Source organism: Cottoperca gobio, unplaced genomic scaffold, assembly GCF_900634415.1.
Source record: "Cottoperca gobio unplaced genomic scaffold, fCotGob3.1 fCotGob3_200arrow_ctg1, whole genome shotgun sequence".
Lineage (NCBI taxonomy): Eukaryota > Metazoa > Chordata > Actinopteri > Perciformes > Bovichtidae > Cottoperca > Cottoperca gobio.
In genome coordinates, this window is record NW_021166839.1 from 175,482 (window position 1) to 193,412 (window position 17,931).

The 17,931-nt window shown below is 40.7% G+C and overlaps 1 protein-coding gene across 1 annotated transcript in view; it reads left to right on the top strand.

Moving 5' to 3' along the window:
- The first annotated feature begins 3,253 nt into the window (after nucleotides 1–3,253).
- The window catches only part of gtdc1 (glycosyltransferase-like domain containing 1), a 42,190-nt gene continuing 27,512 nt past the window's right edge, over nucleotides 3,254–17,931 (top strand). Inside the window, exons 1-5 of the mRNA XM_029426551.1 lie at nucleotides 3,254–3,314; nucleotides 9,108–9,298; nucleotides 10,627–10,794; nucleotides 13,922–14,100; nucleotides 16,641–16,746. Coding sequence (XP_029282411.1) covers nucleotides 3,270–3,314; nucleotides 9,108–9,298; nucleotides 10,627–10,794; nucleotides 13,922–14,100; nucleotides 16,641–16,746 — 689 coding nt within the window. The 5' untranslated portion in view covers nucleotides 3,254–3,269. The remainder of the gene's footprint in view (nucleotides 3,315–9,107; nucleotides 9,299–10,626; nucleotides 10,795–13,921; nucleotides 14,101–16,640; nucleotides 16,747–17,931) is intronic.

Below are 17,931 nucleotides of genomic sequence, written 5' to 3' on the forward strand. Positions count from 1 at the left end.
CTGTCCTTACACCCTCTGTCCTTAGACCCTCTGTCTTTAGACCCTCTGTCCTTAGACCCTCTGTCCTTAAACCCTCTGTCCTTAGACCCTCTGTCCTCAGACCCTCTGTCCTTAGACCCTCGCATCACACAAGGAAAAACTTCCTAAAAGAAACCCCATAATTAAAGGGGGAACATGTTAGAAACCTCAGGGAGAGACTGAGGAGGGATCCCTCTCCCAGGACGGACAGACGTGCAATAGATGTCGTGTGTACAGGATAAACAACATAGTACAAATACAACATTTGACAGAAATGATGTTGTGTTGGAAAAGAGAAAGTTTGGATGAATCCAGGAAAATGTCAAAAAGGCTTCCCGGTGTCCAGCAGGACCAGGGCAGCAGGCGCAGCCACGATTCCTGATCCTGACGTAAACTTTATCAGTGGCAACCTGCCACATGAGAGACAGACACTCTGGGATGATGCCCCGGATGATGAGTTAGTAACATACATTTACATAAATGCATACAGATAGAGAGGGAGAAGAAGAGAGGGAGGGGAGGAGAGAGGAAGAGAAGGAAGAGAGCAGGGAGGTGTCCCCCGGCAGTCTAAGCCTATAGCAGCATAACTAGGGGCTGATCCAGGGCAAACCTGAGCCAGCCCTAACTATAAGCTTTATCAAAAAGGAAAGTCTTTAGCCTGCTCTTAAATGTGGAGAGTGTGTCTGCCTCCCGAACACAAACTGGAAGCTGGTTCCACTGGAGAGGAGCTTGATAGCTGAAGGCTCTGGCTCCCATTGTACTCTTAGAGACTCTAGGAACCACAAGTAACCCTGCAGTCTGGGAGCGCAATGCTCTAGTTGGTTTATAAGGTACTATGAGATCTTTAAGATATGCTGGAGATTTAAGATTTCACAACTGCTTTTAATGTGTAATTCATGTTGTGTATTTTTAGTTTAAGAATATTTACTTCTGAGTATTTGAAAACCCCTCTATAAATACAATTATTATTATAATAAATATTTCAGAGTAGGAAGTATAAACGTATAACTATAACTTCTTCATATCTCAAGCAATAACTCAGTATTTATCTTATGTACAGCTAATTCAATGCTATTAAGTTCGACCTAATTATCCAAAGTAATTATTAGTATATTCTCAGTAATGTTTGTTTCTCCGCGTCAATATGTGGAAATCTGCACTTTGCTTACACGTTGATTTCTCTGTAGAGCAGATTGTATCAGCTGCGAGGGAAATTTACCAATGTTTCAGGTTCATATGAAGAGACACACATATGTTCATGGTGTGTTGCAGTGAACACTGGGTTGAGCAGCAGGGATGAAGTATTTTACTTTAGATCTCTGCTTCCTCCACTGAAACCAACAACACCTTTCTTTGGGTTTTGGATTATTGCAGAAAATAATCTGTGACAAACAAATGTTTAAGATATTTAATAATAATATATCTATAATAATAATCTCCTCATATCAACACTTTGATGGTTTCTGAAGTAAGAAGCAAACGTTCGACTGGAAAGGAGCTACAGCAGGTCACATGACTTCACGTCACCAGCGCTAAGCTAACGGCAGCTAATGTTAGCGTGATGCTGTTTAGTCTCATTGACACTTGTTAGCAGCCAACGTTTTTAAGACACGTTGAACAAAACGTTAAAATCTCTTCGCCTTGTGTGACCACTTAACTTATTTCAGGCTTCTAACCAAAACACATGAAAGAAACCTTCACTTTGAGACGAGGGAACAGGAAGTGCCAAGTTTTCCTGCAGCACGCTATTGCTAGTAGAGCACGAGCCAATCACAGCACAGCTGATGCTCTCGTCATGCGGAGGTGGGCGTGGTTTCATCTGAGGTAGGTGAGAAAAACCATCAACGTGTTTCAAACTGAACCAACATGGCGTCTCGTTTGGAAACATTCTCCTGTATTCGGAGAATGGTTCAGCGAAACGTGTTTCTGAAAACATTTCCGTTTTCATTAAACGTCCACAACAGGTTTTCAGGAGTTCACAGCCTTCCCTTTTTTTCTGTTTTCCAATTTTTCCATGAATCAACCGTTTCATGGTCACGATGTATCTCTTCGGTAGTTGTCTTCGCTCCTTGTTTAACTCTTTATATCAGGATCTCTGACACGTCAAAGGAAGGGAAAGAAAGGGATCAAACCCCGACCCTCAGGATGAAGACGAGACTTGACAGGATCATTTCCGACTCTTTGAATACTAAATAAAAAGTATTTTGATGTGAAACAGCAGCAGAGACTCAAACTGACCCTGAATCTGTTCCCTGGATGAATGCTAGTGATAACAGGTTACAAGTTTACGTACTGGTTTTATTAAAGAGTTTAAAAACATCAGTCCTCTGATAATACTCAGCAACATACATCGTGTTATTTTTGTGTGTGGATGTTATAATATTTCCACAGGCTGGTGCTGTATGTGCCGTCTTCTCCTGCGTAAATAAACTGCTGATGGTAACGTACTAGCATTAGCATCAGAGGAAGAAGTACTCAGATGTTTTACTTCACTAAAAGTTGTTTTACTACAAAGTAAAACTACTGTTGCATTCATATTGCTTCAGTAAAAGAACAAAAGTATTATTATCAAAATATACTTAAAGTCCTCATCCTGCAGAATAATATATAGGTATAATTGTTGATATGTGTTTGTCACTTTAATGTTGTGTAAATTTTATTTATGTATATACTGCTGGGTAGATTCATCTATAATAACAGATCATACCTTATCATTTATTATATTTTGTATTAATAATCCAAATCTGTAAAGTAACTAAAGCTGTTTGATAAATGTAGTGCAGTGAAAAGTTCAACATCTCCTTTGAGATGTATAAAGTAGCAGGAAATACTCAAGTAAAGTACAAGTACCTCAAAATTGTACCTAAATACAATTCTGGAGTGAATTAAATTTTACAATTGTTATTACTGTATCTGCTGATCTACTAATAGATCAATTAAAGATATTAACCTTTTAAATTCAATAAAATGTCAAGGGAATTAAATGCAATGTAACTTTTAATATTGAACTGTTTCCTGTCATTTATATGGTGGTGAATGGATACGCGCTAAAACAAAGTAGTACAATGAAAAAGTAAATTCATGAGTAATACTTTTATATTAAAAGTAACATGGCATTAATGAATGAATTCCTGTAACATCCCTCAGAGAGGAAGCTCTTCCCGCCAGGCTCGACTCAAAACGCAACGTGATGACGTAGCAGAGTGCACGTCAGTGGAGATGCAGTCAGAGGTGAGTCCCGCTGCTAGTGAATGAGCCGGCCCTGTGAGGGAACTCGGGCCGCTGTTTGTCCTCCGGTGAGGACACCGTTCACCGGGTTACTTCTAGAAACAGCCGGGACGGTGCTCCGGTCCTCCGGGAGGCTGTTACTGGCCGGGAACGGGGTCGACGCGGGTTGTTTTTAGCGGGAGGGGGGGAGCTAGTTAGCTGTTAGCTGTTAGCTGTCCTGCTGTATTTGGCTATCAGAGCTAACAGCTAACAGCTAAACACAGTAGGATGAACTGCAGGTTAATATATAGATACTTTATTTATCCCGAGGCAGGATAATAATACGTTATTAAAGTACTTTAGCGGAGTACGTTTTGAGTTAAATGTACTTTACGTGAGTGTTTACAGTCTATAAAATGTATATTAGTAATGGAAAGTCACTGGATAATCAAGTTCTGTACTTTAGCACAGTGCTTAGGTACTTTTACTTTATTTAGCTGTGTACTTTTCAAAAACTACACATTAAACAATAAGAATATATCAGATGCAGCCTTCTGTAACACTGATTATAATTATCTGTATTATTACTTTATAACATTTATCTGACATCTATCATACTTTTATTATTTATTGTAAAACAATTATTATGAAGGAAAATAACAGGATTTAAAAATGTACAGATTATTTTTACTTAATCTGTAAAGTAGCTCCACAGTAAAAAGGACAATATTTCCCTGTAATAAGAAGAAAGTAGAACATACAACTAAAATGTAAATATTACACATCTATATCTACCTAAAGTACAAGAGTAGCTATGCATATATAAATATATACGTTATTAATCGTAAAAGGTAAGTTGTAGAGTTATAGAAAACAAAGCTGCAAAACAAATGTGTCAGATAAACAAACGCAACACAGTTAAAAGCCGTAAATATTAAACAAAAACTCCAATAAAATGAAAAACTGACTGACTGAATGCTTTACAGTCTGAATTGAGCTCTAATCTGCTGTAATACTGATTTATATGTCTTACACACAATATGACTCGTGCTTTAAATTAAACTTCATCACAGCAGTTATGAATATTACACGAGATACAATATATAATATAATACACCAGAGCTTTTAAATTATGAGAGAAGGATAAACGTTTCATTTCTCAAATAGATCCTTTGTGTTCATGTAAGAATGCAACAAAGTTATTTTCATTATGATTAATATGAAATATCAGAAAATAAGGAAAAATGTCCGTCCAGCTCCTCAGAGTCCAAAGTCTTTAAATGTCTTGATGTTCACTTTAATATAATGAATTATATATATATATATATATACTTTAATATAAACAAGATGAATCCTTGATCTAAACAGCTCAAATAAACACAAACATATTAACTTTGACTCAGCGTGTTGGTGCAACAATAAACTGTCACACTTCACTTGATGATACTTTGTTTTATTGGGACAATGAAGCCATTTGAATGATTAACGAGCTACAAAATCCCTCAATAATAATAAGACAATATTTCAGCATGTACGGTTTGAGCTCTGACTGTTCTCACTGTCGCACGCTGTCTGAAGCGTGTTCTGGTTGTTTAGCACAATAACATGGAAAACATTACATATATTGTGACATCATCTGTTGTGAGGTGCTGCAGGAGCTGAACGTGTTTTAATATTGTGAATAATTTAAGTTGAGGATCGTACGGAGATGAATCGACAACATTGTGTGTTACTGACGGCAGACAGGAAGTGAAGGAGAGCGGTGCAATAAAAGCTCAGCGGGCAGAGGTTCGTGGTGGATAACCTCTAAACTACAGAGGGGAATAAACTCTTATTGTTATGAGCCAGTTGTAGGATGTAATACATTAAGGTTATTGTTTGTTTTATAGTCAACATTTTAAAGTTTTTAAAATAGGATCTTCTCCAGAGCGAGTGTCTCTGGAGAAGAACGAGCACACGTCACACTCCTGTGGAGAAATGAATGAAAACAATTTGCAGGGAAATTACACATAAATATGTAAATCAAAGTAAAACTATATACAATATCTAACAACAATACATATGTAAAGATATGTGTATTACTTTATATTACATAAATACAATGTAATATTTAGATTATTATTGCATGAAATGTAGCGTACAGGAATGACAGCAGGTGATTTGAGTTTTGCACCGTTGAATAATTGCGCAGGTATATAACTATAATCCGTATAATTGCACAGTTTATAATATTTATGGGGTTAATATCTTTGGACATTTAAAGACTTTATTTTTGTGATATTCAGCGCTAAAGGCAGAAATGCTCTGGGGCCTCTTGACACCTGATAATGATGATCTTCTCTTTGTGTATAATATAATACTGCAGTGAACGATGGGAGACGCTGCTGAAGCACAGATTACCTCGTCTGGATAATTACACTGAGATTGATGATTAAATACGGCTTCAATTAACACGAGCAAGTCGCTCCTCACGTTAATCCTCTCTGCTCCTTTTTATAGATAATTATATTTATATATTTATATGACATGTTCCTGTGTGACCCGAGCAGCTGCTTCAGTCTGTCAGTCACACAGCGGTGTGTAAACGTTGTTATTATTTATTTAAACAATAACTCAATTAAAAACAATCCGCTATTATATTTAAAACATTGTGTTTCCTCCAGCGTGACGGCCTTTGTCTCGCGGCTTATTAACTCGACATGTTTTTATATTTATTGTTAATGTGGGATTATATCGCTGGTAATTACATCTTTGGTTTGCAACGATTAGAAGAACAAGATGCTCGAGATAAAAAACGCATACAGTTTCACAACGACACTCGTTTTGTCTCGTGTTATAAATCCAGCGCACCCAGTTCGTCCGCGTGCGGCGGCGCCGGCTGGAGCTCGGGAAGGCCCGGGAAGGTCTTCATCCGAAGCTACCGATAAGTTTCTGATTCAATTCTTTACGAGAACAAAGTGCAGCAGATTGATGCATTTAGTAAGAAGATGTTCAATCTTTACTTTTAAATGCAGGATATTCCCAAAGTCAAAGTAATCGTGTTAAATAATCAGGATTGTGATCGTTGCTCTTCATCACAGTTTTTCTACGGTATCGCTCGAGACTAACGGTGTCCCTTCGACACGTTAACCTCCGAAAGTACGCAGTAAACTCACTACCACTTTATTATTCCTGCTAACATGTTAGCAACACACATGTGTGTTGCTAACATGTTAGCCGGGGAACAGAGGCTCCATAGAGTTACATTATGGTGCGTTCAGGCTCTACTCACTAACCACAGGGACAGTCCTTCTGGTGCGTTAGGAAGCTGAACCACGAGAGCACGACGCCATCACTATCATGATGTGTTCAATGTAATCTTGTAAAATGTAGTTTCTGGTGAGAGTTAGATGAATGCAGATGTTTGAAGCTCTTCCTGGCAGAAGTCTGAAGTAACGTTATGGCACATGTATTATAAGTATGTTGGAGTTATTGTTTGTGGTATCGAGAATCGTGGAACTTCACTGGTATCAAAGTTCTCGGTACGGTCACCCCCCCACCTCAGCGTGGATGAAGCAGTGTATTCGCCCACAGCTTCATGAAGAAGCAGAAAAACATTTCCAGCCCGTGAGTCAGCCTGATGGTGTTACTCCGGCTGACGGGGCTCCCCCCCCCCGCATTAACCCTTAGTGGGCGAGGAAAGGTGTTTAGGTGAGATGAGTCTGCGAGGCTGGAATCCCCCGGAGACATTTCACATTTACTAACAACCTTCCTGTCGGCGCGAGGCCTCCGGTTATTCCAGTGATTTCCTTCCTTTGGTAGAAACCTTTTATATTTAATCTCTCAAGTTCCATCTCTGTCCATGTTTATCACTCTTTTACTTTATTATTTATTATCATTTACGACTTATTTTATTGTTTATTTTTCACACACATAAGATCCAGATAATATAATATATAAAATAATATTCGGTGTGTGTCAGACAAACAACCACTAAAGCACGATGAGCAGAGAAACAAATAAAGTAAGATGTTTTTATTTAACGTTCAATGTTCGCTGTTTAATCTGGTTCTTGTGGTCGCGTTGTTATTAGTTATTATGCGTGGATATGAAACAGATTATTTAGATGATTCATCAGTTTTATATCAAAGTGACACAAGAAGTCGTTCACAGATGATTAAAGACGTTAAAGTTAAGAGTCTTTGTGTCACTCTGGACAGCACCCGCTCCTTTGCACCCACATAAAGAACTGCGCTGCTTTTCTCCACCTGCGCGACATCTCCAGACTCCGCCCGTCCCTGTCCCGTACACAAGTCTTGGTCCACGCTTTTGTGACATCACGGATCGACTACTGTAATGCTGTTCTCTCTGGCCTTCACACCAAACTGCTCAACCGACTTCAAATCATCCAAAACGCCGCTGCCCGGATCACGACCCGCACCAGATCCTCTGAACACACCCCCCCCCCATTCTCCTGAACCTTCACTGGCTCCCTGTTCAATCCCGGATCACCTACAAAAACCTCCACAAACTCGCCCCCACCTACCTATCTGACCTCCTTCAGGAGTACCCCCCCCCCTCCCGCTCCCTCCGCTCATCCTCAGCTGGTCTACTAACAATCCCCACATCACGCCTCCTCACCACGGGGGCCTTCAGCTGCTGGACCTCCGTCCCTCCACACATGCGACAGTCTGAAACTGTTACAACATTCAAGTCCCACCTCAAAACTCACCTGTTCAAACTAGCCCACTCTCTGTCCCCCCCCTCTTCTCTTTCTTGTTTCTTCATGTGTCTGCAGCTTATCTCTGGTTCTGTTTGTCTGCTCTCCAACGTCCTGCTGTTCTTATCGCTGTCTTGAAATAAAATGTATTATTATCATTATTATTAATAAAGACATTTAAAGACGTCCCCTCTGAGACAGTGGGACGGACATGTGTGTCTCGGGTCACATGATAATGAAAGTAATGTGTATTATTATTATTGAATGTGGTCCACATGTCTTCCTTTAAAGGTCAGGAAGTCTCTCTTTTGGCACGTTTACATTTTCATATTTCACATTATTTGGCAGCATTCAGGAAATAGATTGGCCCATTTTAGCACAATGGACCCACATTATGCTTCTGTTCCCAATCAGATTTTATTTTTGACACATTTGCACATTTAACCTGTGCCGAGCCATATCTGGCCCGCAGCTCATTTCCTGCTCCTGATGCGAGCAGATACTGAGTGATGAGCAGTCTGTGGGCGCTGAGTGCTGCAGCTGCATTAGCTCCTTTGTGGGCAGCTAAACGCAGGGCGGACTGGAAATCACTCGGAGGGGATTCAGAGGAAGGACAGAAAGACGTCCACTTCCTCCTCGCTTCATAATGGATCCTCTCTATCAGCTGCATGTGTTCTGATTTATTGTGGTTTGTAGCTGCAGAGTTAACTTTCTGCAACAATAGTTTTCCATTTAGAAAGATCAGCTGCACACTTTACATGTAATCATCTATTTAGTTTGTTTGCACATTTGTATACAGTTTATAAACCCTACACACAAAGGGAAGAACATTAATGTGTATCTGGTGACCCCAGGTCGGGGAACTCTGAGAAAAGTGAAGAATGTTCCAGCTGACGTCTTCAAATGTCGGCTCAGAGATTCAGTTTCTACAGAAGACTTTTCATTAAACAACTTAAACCAATATTTAGGGCTTGAACTAACGATTATCTTCATTATTAATCTGACGATGTCTTTCTGGATTAGTGTGTGTGTGTGTTAAGTTCATTTAGCTGACGTGCAAACAATCAAGAGGATGATGTCACTACATGTCCAAAGATATTCACGTTATATAAAACAGAAGCAGCAGATCTGAAACTTTACTGACGATGAATCAAATGTGTGACGATCTCCTGTCTCCTGTCAGAGCGCTCCGGCGCCCAGCGTCCTGCTGGTCGAGGCGTTCTACGGCGGCTCTCACAAACAGCTAATCGACCTGCTGCAACAAAACATCGACGGCTGCTCTGTCTTCACGCTGCCCGCCAAGAAGTGGCACTGGAGGGCGAGAACAGCGGCGCTGCACTTCAGCCAGACCATCCCCGCCTGTCCATCATACAGGTGAGGCTCACACAGGTGACATCAGTCAGGTGACAGTGGGCGGCTGTGGCTCAGGAGGTAGAGTGGTCGTCCACCTGTTGGAGGTTCGCAGGTTCGATCGTGTGTGTGTGTGTGTGATGTGCACCTTGTATGGTCCTCTGACTATGAATGACGTGTTGTGAAGCGCTTTGAGTGATCGCAAAGATTCTAAAAGCATGTATAAAGAATGTATAAAGATAAAATCTGGACAGGTAAACACTCATTCACGTGACATTCATAGTTATGTTTGTAAGAGTTGGTAAAGTCCCGCTGCAGCGAGGAGTGTTTGTTAGTGGAGCTGTGAGTCACACGGCTGGTTTCAGTGTGACTCATTTTAAAAGCGGATCAAGTACAAACATGATTCACGGTCGATGTTTATCTTCAGAGGTTATCGTTTGTTGGTTTCGGGCTCATTTCGGCTGTTCGGTAAGAAAACTCCGACTTCTGGTAGAAGACGGAGCTGCGTTCAGTAAAACGGCGAGTGTGTTAAATCGGATCCTGTGCAAGTCCACGTGGACTTACTCAGTAAGTCCTGCAGGTCTGAACCCCGACTCAACAGGAAGTCCTCTCGGAGTGAAGAGTCAGAATAGACGAGACTCATCTGGTTTCAGTCAGAGCGATTCCTGTTCCACTTTTCTGAAGAAAGGCCCGAGCAGGTCCAGGAAATGAGCCTAATCCAGATCTGAGGGGCTCGCCGGGATCCGCAGCGGCTCGTGGAGAAACCACATCAAAGGGGGGTGGGGTCACTCAGGGAGCTTCACAGGGTTCAAGAGGATGAGGAAATGACCGCAGGAGAAGACGGCGGGCCGCGTCATCAGACCTGAACAGCCGAGGCGTTATGTTATCGTGTGTCCGTTGCGTTCTCATGATTTCTCAGGAACAAACTCTACTTGGACTCAAGGACCAGATTCTGTTGCACAAAGGTCACTGTGACCTTGGGGTTGGCCGGATCATGTCTCTCACGATAATGACGTCACACCGTTACGTGCTGCCTTCATGAACTGCTTGGACTTTTCAGACTCTGTTTTTTTTTTTATATCTATTATTTTAATGTAATGCCTCTCACGTTAACATTATGTTACAATAAACATCTATTAGTTATTGAAAGGGTTAATTTAAATTCAGAGTGGCATTAAAAATGTTTTAAAAAAGTCGTAAATGTCCCTAAAGCTGCAGGATGCTGGTGTTTTACTCTTTTAAGTAAGAATGTGTATAAGCAATAAGTAAGTAATAAGCATATTGTGTTGAATGTTTCTGTCTGCAGTTCACTTCCTCCCATTAACGGGATGTTTCTGTGATATTTCTCTCAGAGTCCTGTTCAGCAGCTCCGTCCTGAACCTGTGTGAGCTGGTGGCTCTCAGACCGGATCTGGCTCGTCTGAAGAAAGTTCTGTACTTCCACGAGAACCAGCTGGTTTATCCAGTTCGCAAAGACCAGGAGAGAGACTTCCAGTACGGATACAACCAGGTCCTCTCATGGTAAAGACTCAGACATCAGAGTGTGTGTGTGTGTGTAGATGTAAACTCTCCACAGCTACATTACATAACGCCTCATGTAGATATTAAACACTTGTAATATAAACTTGTGTTGATGTGAGTCATGAAGTGGAGAAGCTTCATGATATCTGTTAGTTACATGTATGACCCTGTTCACCTGTAGTGTGTACAACATGTATGACTCTGTTCACCTGTAGTGTGTACAACATGTAAGACCCTGTTCACCTGTAGTGTGTACAACATGTATGACTCTGTTCACCTGTAGTGTGTACAACATGTATGACTCTGTTCACCTGTAGTGTGTACAACATGTATGAATGTTACAATACATATCTTTAAAGGAGCTTTTTCTCACACTCTTCAGCAGAAATCTCCACTTCAGCAGCACTTACATACACCAAACTTTCCACTTTCATTCCTCTCTATATTCTGAAGCTTTGTGCAGAGGGCTTTGTTCACATGTCACTCACAGCTCATGTTATACACGCTACACTAACTACATGCAGGAGATGCACAGAGTTCTGTGTGTTGACAGGATTTAGTGATTTATGGAGTGATACAAAGACAGATCCAGAATCTGTACAAACCTTTGACATGTGAACAACATGAAACACTTTGAACCTGCTTCATCCAGACTTCACTTTACATCTGGACATCATCACATATTTAATGAGATGATGCCTCATTTATATATTTAAACATCACATTTCAACTAACTTGTAATATTAACAATAATTGTGTTAATGTGAGTAATGTCCCTTTTAATCATTAGAGTTATAGTTGCATGTGTGTCCGATTATATGATGTGTGTAAATATAAAAATGAAAACCTGTTTGTCCTAATGAGCGTGTCAGGCTGTGATTGGGTAACGAGCTGCTCTGACATGATTGGTTAATTATCCTCTGACATGGTGTGTGTCGTCATTAATCAGACGTCTCGCAGTAAAGAGCAGAAGACTGATTGTTGTTGATCTGCAGGGCAGCATGTCAATAAGTCAGAGTCCTCTAATGTCGTTACTGTACCATTAAATAACAGCTGATCATTAAGAGACTGATTGGATCGAAGCCATATTACTTCACTTATTTTTAATTATAATAAAACACAGGTCGGCCTCTTCTGCAGCGCATCGCTTTAAGGTTTTTAAATCAAAAGTACATTTAAAAACTGCAGTTCTCAGGATTGTGTTGATGCCAAATCTGCTTCAGGCTGATTCAATAAAAACACAATACATTTGATGTGATGAATCTGGCTGCCCTGTTGAGTCTGTGGGTAGGATCCATTTACCGTTATTATAAATATTTTAAAAATTAGTCTACCTTGAATTAGCTCCCCGTACCGCTAAGCTAACTCTCTGTACCGTCATCTAACTCTCTGTACCTTCATCTAACTCTCTGTACCGTCATCTGACTCTCTGTACCGTCATCTGACTCTCTGTACCGTCATCTGACTCTCTGTACCGTCATCTAACTCTCTGTACCGTCGTCTGACTCTCTGTACCTTCGTCTGACTCTCTGTACCATCGTCTGACTCTCTGTACCGTCTGACTCTCTGTACCGTCATCTAACTCTCTGTACCGTCGTCTGACTCTCTGTACCGTCGTCTGACTCTCTGTACCGTCATCTAACTCTCTGTACCGTCATCTAACTCTCTGTACCGTCATCTAACTCTCTGTATCGTCATCTAACTCTCTGTACCGTCATCTGACTCTCTGTACCATCTGACTCTCTGTACTGTCTGACTCTGTACCGTCATCTAACTCTCTGTACCGTCATCTAACTCTCTGTACCGTCATCTAACTCTCTGTACCTTCATCTAACTCTCTGTACCTTCATCTAACTCTCTGTACCTTCATCTAACTCTCTGTACCGTCATCTAACTCTCTGTACCGTCATCTAACTCTCTGTACCGTCATCTAACTCTCTGTACCGTCATCTAACTCTCTGTACCTTCATCTAACTCTCTGTACCATCTGACTCTCTGTACTGTCTGACTCTGTACCGTCATCTAACTCTCTGTACCGTCATCTAACTCTCTGTACCGTCATCTAACTCTCTGTACCTTCATCTAACTCTCTGTACCGTCATCTAACTCTCTGTATCGTCATCTAACTCTCTGTACCGTCATCTAACTCTCTGTACCGTCATCTAACTCTCTGTACCGTCATCTAACTCTCTGTACCGTCATCTAACTCTCTGTACCATCTGACTCTCTGTACTGTCTGACTCTGTACCGTCATCTAACTCTCTGTACCGTCATCTAACTCTCTGTACCGTCATCTAACTCTCTGTACCTTCATCTAACTCTCTGTACCGTCATCTAACTCTCTGTACCGTCATCTAACTCTCTGTACTGTCATCTAACTCTCTGTACCGTCATCTAACTCTCTGTACCGTCATCTAACTCTCTGTATCGTCATCTAACTCTCTGTATCGTCGTCTGACTCTCTGTACCGTCATCTAACTCTCTGTACCGTCTGACTCTCTGTACCGTCATCTAACTCTCTGTACCGTCTGACTCTCTGTACCGTCATCTAACTCTCTGTATCGTCATCTAACTCTCTGTACCGTCATCTAACTCTCTGTATCGTCATCTAACTCTCTGTATCGTCATCTAACTCTCTGTACCGTCTGACTCTCTGTACCGTCATCTAACTCTCTGTATCGTCATCTAACTCTCTGTACCGTCTGACTCTCTGTACCGTCATCTAACTCTCTGTACCGTCTGACTCTCTGTACCGTCATCTAACTCTCTGTACCGTCATCTAACTCATCTAACTCTCTGTACCGTCATCTAACTCTCTGTACCGTCATCTAACTCATCTAACTCTCTGTACCGTCATCTAACTCATCTAACTCTCTGTACCGTCATCTAACTCTCTGTACCGTCATCTAACTCATCTAACTCTCTGTACCGTCATCTAACTCTCTGTACCGTCATCTAACTCATCTAACTCTCTGTACCGTCATCTAACTCTCTGTACCGTCATCTGACTCTCTGTACCGTCGTCTGACTCTCTGTACCGTCGTCTGACTCTCTGTACCGTCATCTAACTCTCTGTACCGTCATCTAACTCTCTGTACCGTCATCTAACTCTCTGTACCGTCGGCAGCCTGGTGTCGGACGTGGTGGTGTTTAACTCCGTCTTCAACATGGACTCCTTCCTGTCCTCTATCTCGTCCTTCATGAAGAAGATCCCGGACCATCGACCCAAAGACCTGGACCTGCTGATCCGGCCTAAATGTGTCGTCTTGTACTACCCCGGTCCACTTCCCCGACGTCAGCGGGTCAGTGAGATTTCATTGTTTTGATTTCTGATCAAAGATAAGTCCACGTGATTTTGTTTATGTGGCTTCACAGCAGAGTTTCGAGGTGAGTCTGTTAAACATAATAAAGTCAGTGAGCGAATAATAATCCCAGATCAGCTGTAAGATCTGACCTGAGGTCTGTGGCTCCATCAGAGGACGTCTGCAGACAAATAAAACAAAAAAAACATTTGTCGTACATTTACGATAAATAAAGTTGAATATTCTGAGTTTATTAAATCATAAATTTGCAAGAATAAAAACTGAGCCTCGTATTGTGTCCACATATTATCAGCACATCACACAGCTTCTGAAAAGGCTTCTTTTATTCTGTGTTTCCACTCAAATATTCCGATGTTTCAGTAAAATATTAACCTCAAGTTACAAGTTTCGACTTTTCCGTTCAAATCTTTTGAGATATTAAGATTTTTTTTCCAATTCGGTGAAAGTCATGTTTTCTTATGTTCGAATTGAAAATGCATCAAACCATCAAATCATTCAACCTCTGGAGAATATTTCATGACAATCCATCCCATAATGATCAAAGTGAAGTGTGTGTGTGTGTGTGTGTGTGATGACTCTTCTTCTCCCCTCCAGTGTTTCTCGGCTCATTTTCAGATGCTAATGTATTTGATCCAAAGCGAACTCGCAGAGTGTAAGTAAGTGATGATATGCATGGCCGACAATCCCTCCACATGCCCGCGGTCCTCCTACCAAACACTGCGAGTCCGGCTCTTTGAAAATATAAAACGCTCACAGAAACAAGCGGAGGAGAGGGGGGGGGGGGGGCCATTAATGTGTTCACATGGAGGAGGATTCATGCTGAAGAAACGCAAGCGGCCCAGAGGGAGAGACACCGAAACAAGAGTCTTCTTCTGCTGCTGCAGTTACACTGAATAATCTTTTTATTCCTGCGCAGCTGCAACTAATGATTGTTTTCCTTCTGGATTAATGTGCCGATTATTTCCTCCATGAATCACTTGAGTCACAATAAAACAAATACTGAGTCCAGTCAAAAGCTTGCTAAGAAGATGTCGTTAAATAATAGTGACATGTTGTTATATCTGACGTCTTCAAAGAGATTAATAATGTTATTATTATGATTATTTCTTCTAAATTATTCATTTAAATGATTATTATTATTTTAGTTATTATTTCTTATTAAAAAAGTTTTAAGCCTATTTATTATTATTATAAGAGGAAATCTGAGACACTAGAGGACAGATGATTGTTTCGGAAATGATAATCAATTATCAAATAATTAATTGCAGAATAAATAATTAGTTTCCGCTCTGGTTCTTTCTTTATTGTTTTCAAATGTTCCTTCAGTGCTTGAAGTAATAATTCCTTTAAATAACTTTAAAGAAACATTCAAACCGTGAACTCTTCTTCGTTATCGCTTCAGGACTTAATCGCTGGACTTTTTCTTTTTCATTCTTTGTACTGAGAACTTTTTTATATAATAGGAGAGATAGAGAGAGAGATAGAGAGAGAGAGAGAGAGAGAGAAGAGAGAAGATAGAGAGAGAGAGAGAGGGAGAGAGTGAGAGAGAGAGAGAGAGAGAGAGGAGAGAGAGAGAGAGAGAGAGATATATGAGAGAGAGAGAGAAGAGACGAGAGAGATGAGAGATAGATAGATAAGTAGAGGAAGAGAGGAGAGTAGGATATATAGATGAATCTAGATAGAGTCTATAGGATATATATGATAGATAGAGATATTCTCTCTCTATTATATATTAGATATATATATGATATATTATATTAAGATATATATATAATTATATATTCATATATATATCTATATATATATATATATATAGTATATTATATAATATATATATATATATCTATATATATATATATATATATATATATATATAATATTGTTATAGTGACAAGCTAAGCTAACTCTCTACTTCTATTTGTTTCTTGTTTTTGTAATAGTTTTATTTCATTTTCTCTGCCCATGTTTATGTTCTGCACCAAAACAAAGGAAAAGTCAAACTTTCATCTCTTCTGTATAAACTGAGAACCTGAAGAGATTCAACTTTAACATCTTTATCGCACCTTAAATATCCTCCGCTCGGTTTTATTGCACAACTTCACTTGCTTGTATTTATATTTTCCTGTTGTTATGTTGTCTTGTCCATCTTTGTTTTATTCTTTTATTGTTTTGTTCTACTTTATAAACTCTAGATCTCTGAATATAAAGTTTATATTTGGCTTCAGCTTGAACTCCTTGAAACATTGCAAGCATTTACAGTGTTTGCAGTACAAACAAGCACTTTTCTGGTTGTCCGTCTATAAAACACGTTGAAGTTAATTCTGCAGATTAATTAGTCGTATGATGAGGTGGATTCATGGAGAAATGAGAGTCTGCCGGCCCAAAAGGAGAACACAACAAAAACGTGTGTTTTGTGGAGGCAGTCTGGTGTGTGAAAGCATGAGGCTCCTCTTTGTGGTCGCTGTGTTTGTGGTTTCCATCCATCAATCGGCCTTTGAGGGCCGGACTTTTGTAATTTAATAGTGATTGACCTGAAACCTGCGGCGGGACACAAAGACATCACATCCATCACCGGCGAGTGGCAGGACGCCGACTTCTCAGAGTCCAACCAGATCAATGGGGACGCCACGTGACCAGCAGGTGTCTGGAGGAGAAGAAGAAAAGACTTCTTCTGTGGTCAGGACAGGTTGTCTTTTCTTCTTCTCCTTCTCCTTCTTCTTCGTCTTCTCCTCCTTCTCCTCCTTCTTCTTCTTCCTTCTCCTCTTCTTCTCCTTCTTCGTCTCCTTCTCCTCCTTCTTCTTCTCCTTCTCCTCCTTCTTCTCCTTCTCCTCTTTCTTCTCCTTACTTCTTCTCCTTCTCGTTCTTCTTCTCCTTCTCTTTCTTCTTCTTCTCCTTCTTTCATCTCCTTCTTCTCTTTGTCCTTCTCCTCCTCCTTCTTCGTCTTCTTCTCTTACTCCTCCTTCTCCTCCTTCGTCTGCTTCTCCTTCTCTTTCTTCTTCGTCTTCTCCTTCGCCTTCTTCTTCGTCTTCTCCTTCTTCATCTCCGTCTTATTCTCTTTCTCCTTTCTCTTCTTCTTCTTCTCTCTTCGTCTCCTCCTCCTCCGTCTTCTTCTCTTTCTCTTTCTACTTCTCCTTCTTCGTCTTCTTCTTCTCCGTCTTCTTCTCCCTTATCCTCCTTCTTTTTCGTCTTCTCCTTCTTCGTCTTCTTCTCCTCCTTCGTCGTCTTCTCCTTCGTCTTCTTCTTCTCCTTCTCCTCCTTCGTCGTCTTCTCCTTCTTCGTCTTCTCCTTCTTCGTCTTCTCCTTCGTCTTCTTCTCCTTCTCCTTTTTTTTCGTCTTCTCCTTATCCTCCTTTTTCGTCTTCTCCTCCTTTGTCTTCTTCGTCTTCTTCTCCTTCTTCGTCTTCTTCTCCTTCTTCTTTTCCTCCGTCTTCTTCTTCTTCTCCTTCTTCTTCGTCTTCTTCTCCTTCTTTGTCTTCTTCTTCGTCTTCTTCTTCGTCTTCTCCTCCTTCGTCTTCTTCGTCTTCTTCTTTTCCTCTGACCAGCTCAATGATCTGGGACCAGAATCCGGTTCTATTCAGTCTAACTGGGTCCTGTTGTTTTGGATCTATAATTAAACTATAAAGCGATTAATTCTGATGGAGCTGCTGGTGACTTCTTCTGTGGTGCTGTACACACTGATGCAGACGTATTGATGGAGATTTATTAATAGAAGAAGAAGCTTTTTAATCCTGATGAACTCCGTTTGTATTTCTGTCTTTATGAAGCGTCTTCCTCTGGACTCAGACACACTCCGGATTATGTCACCACTGAGCTGT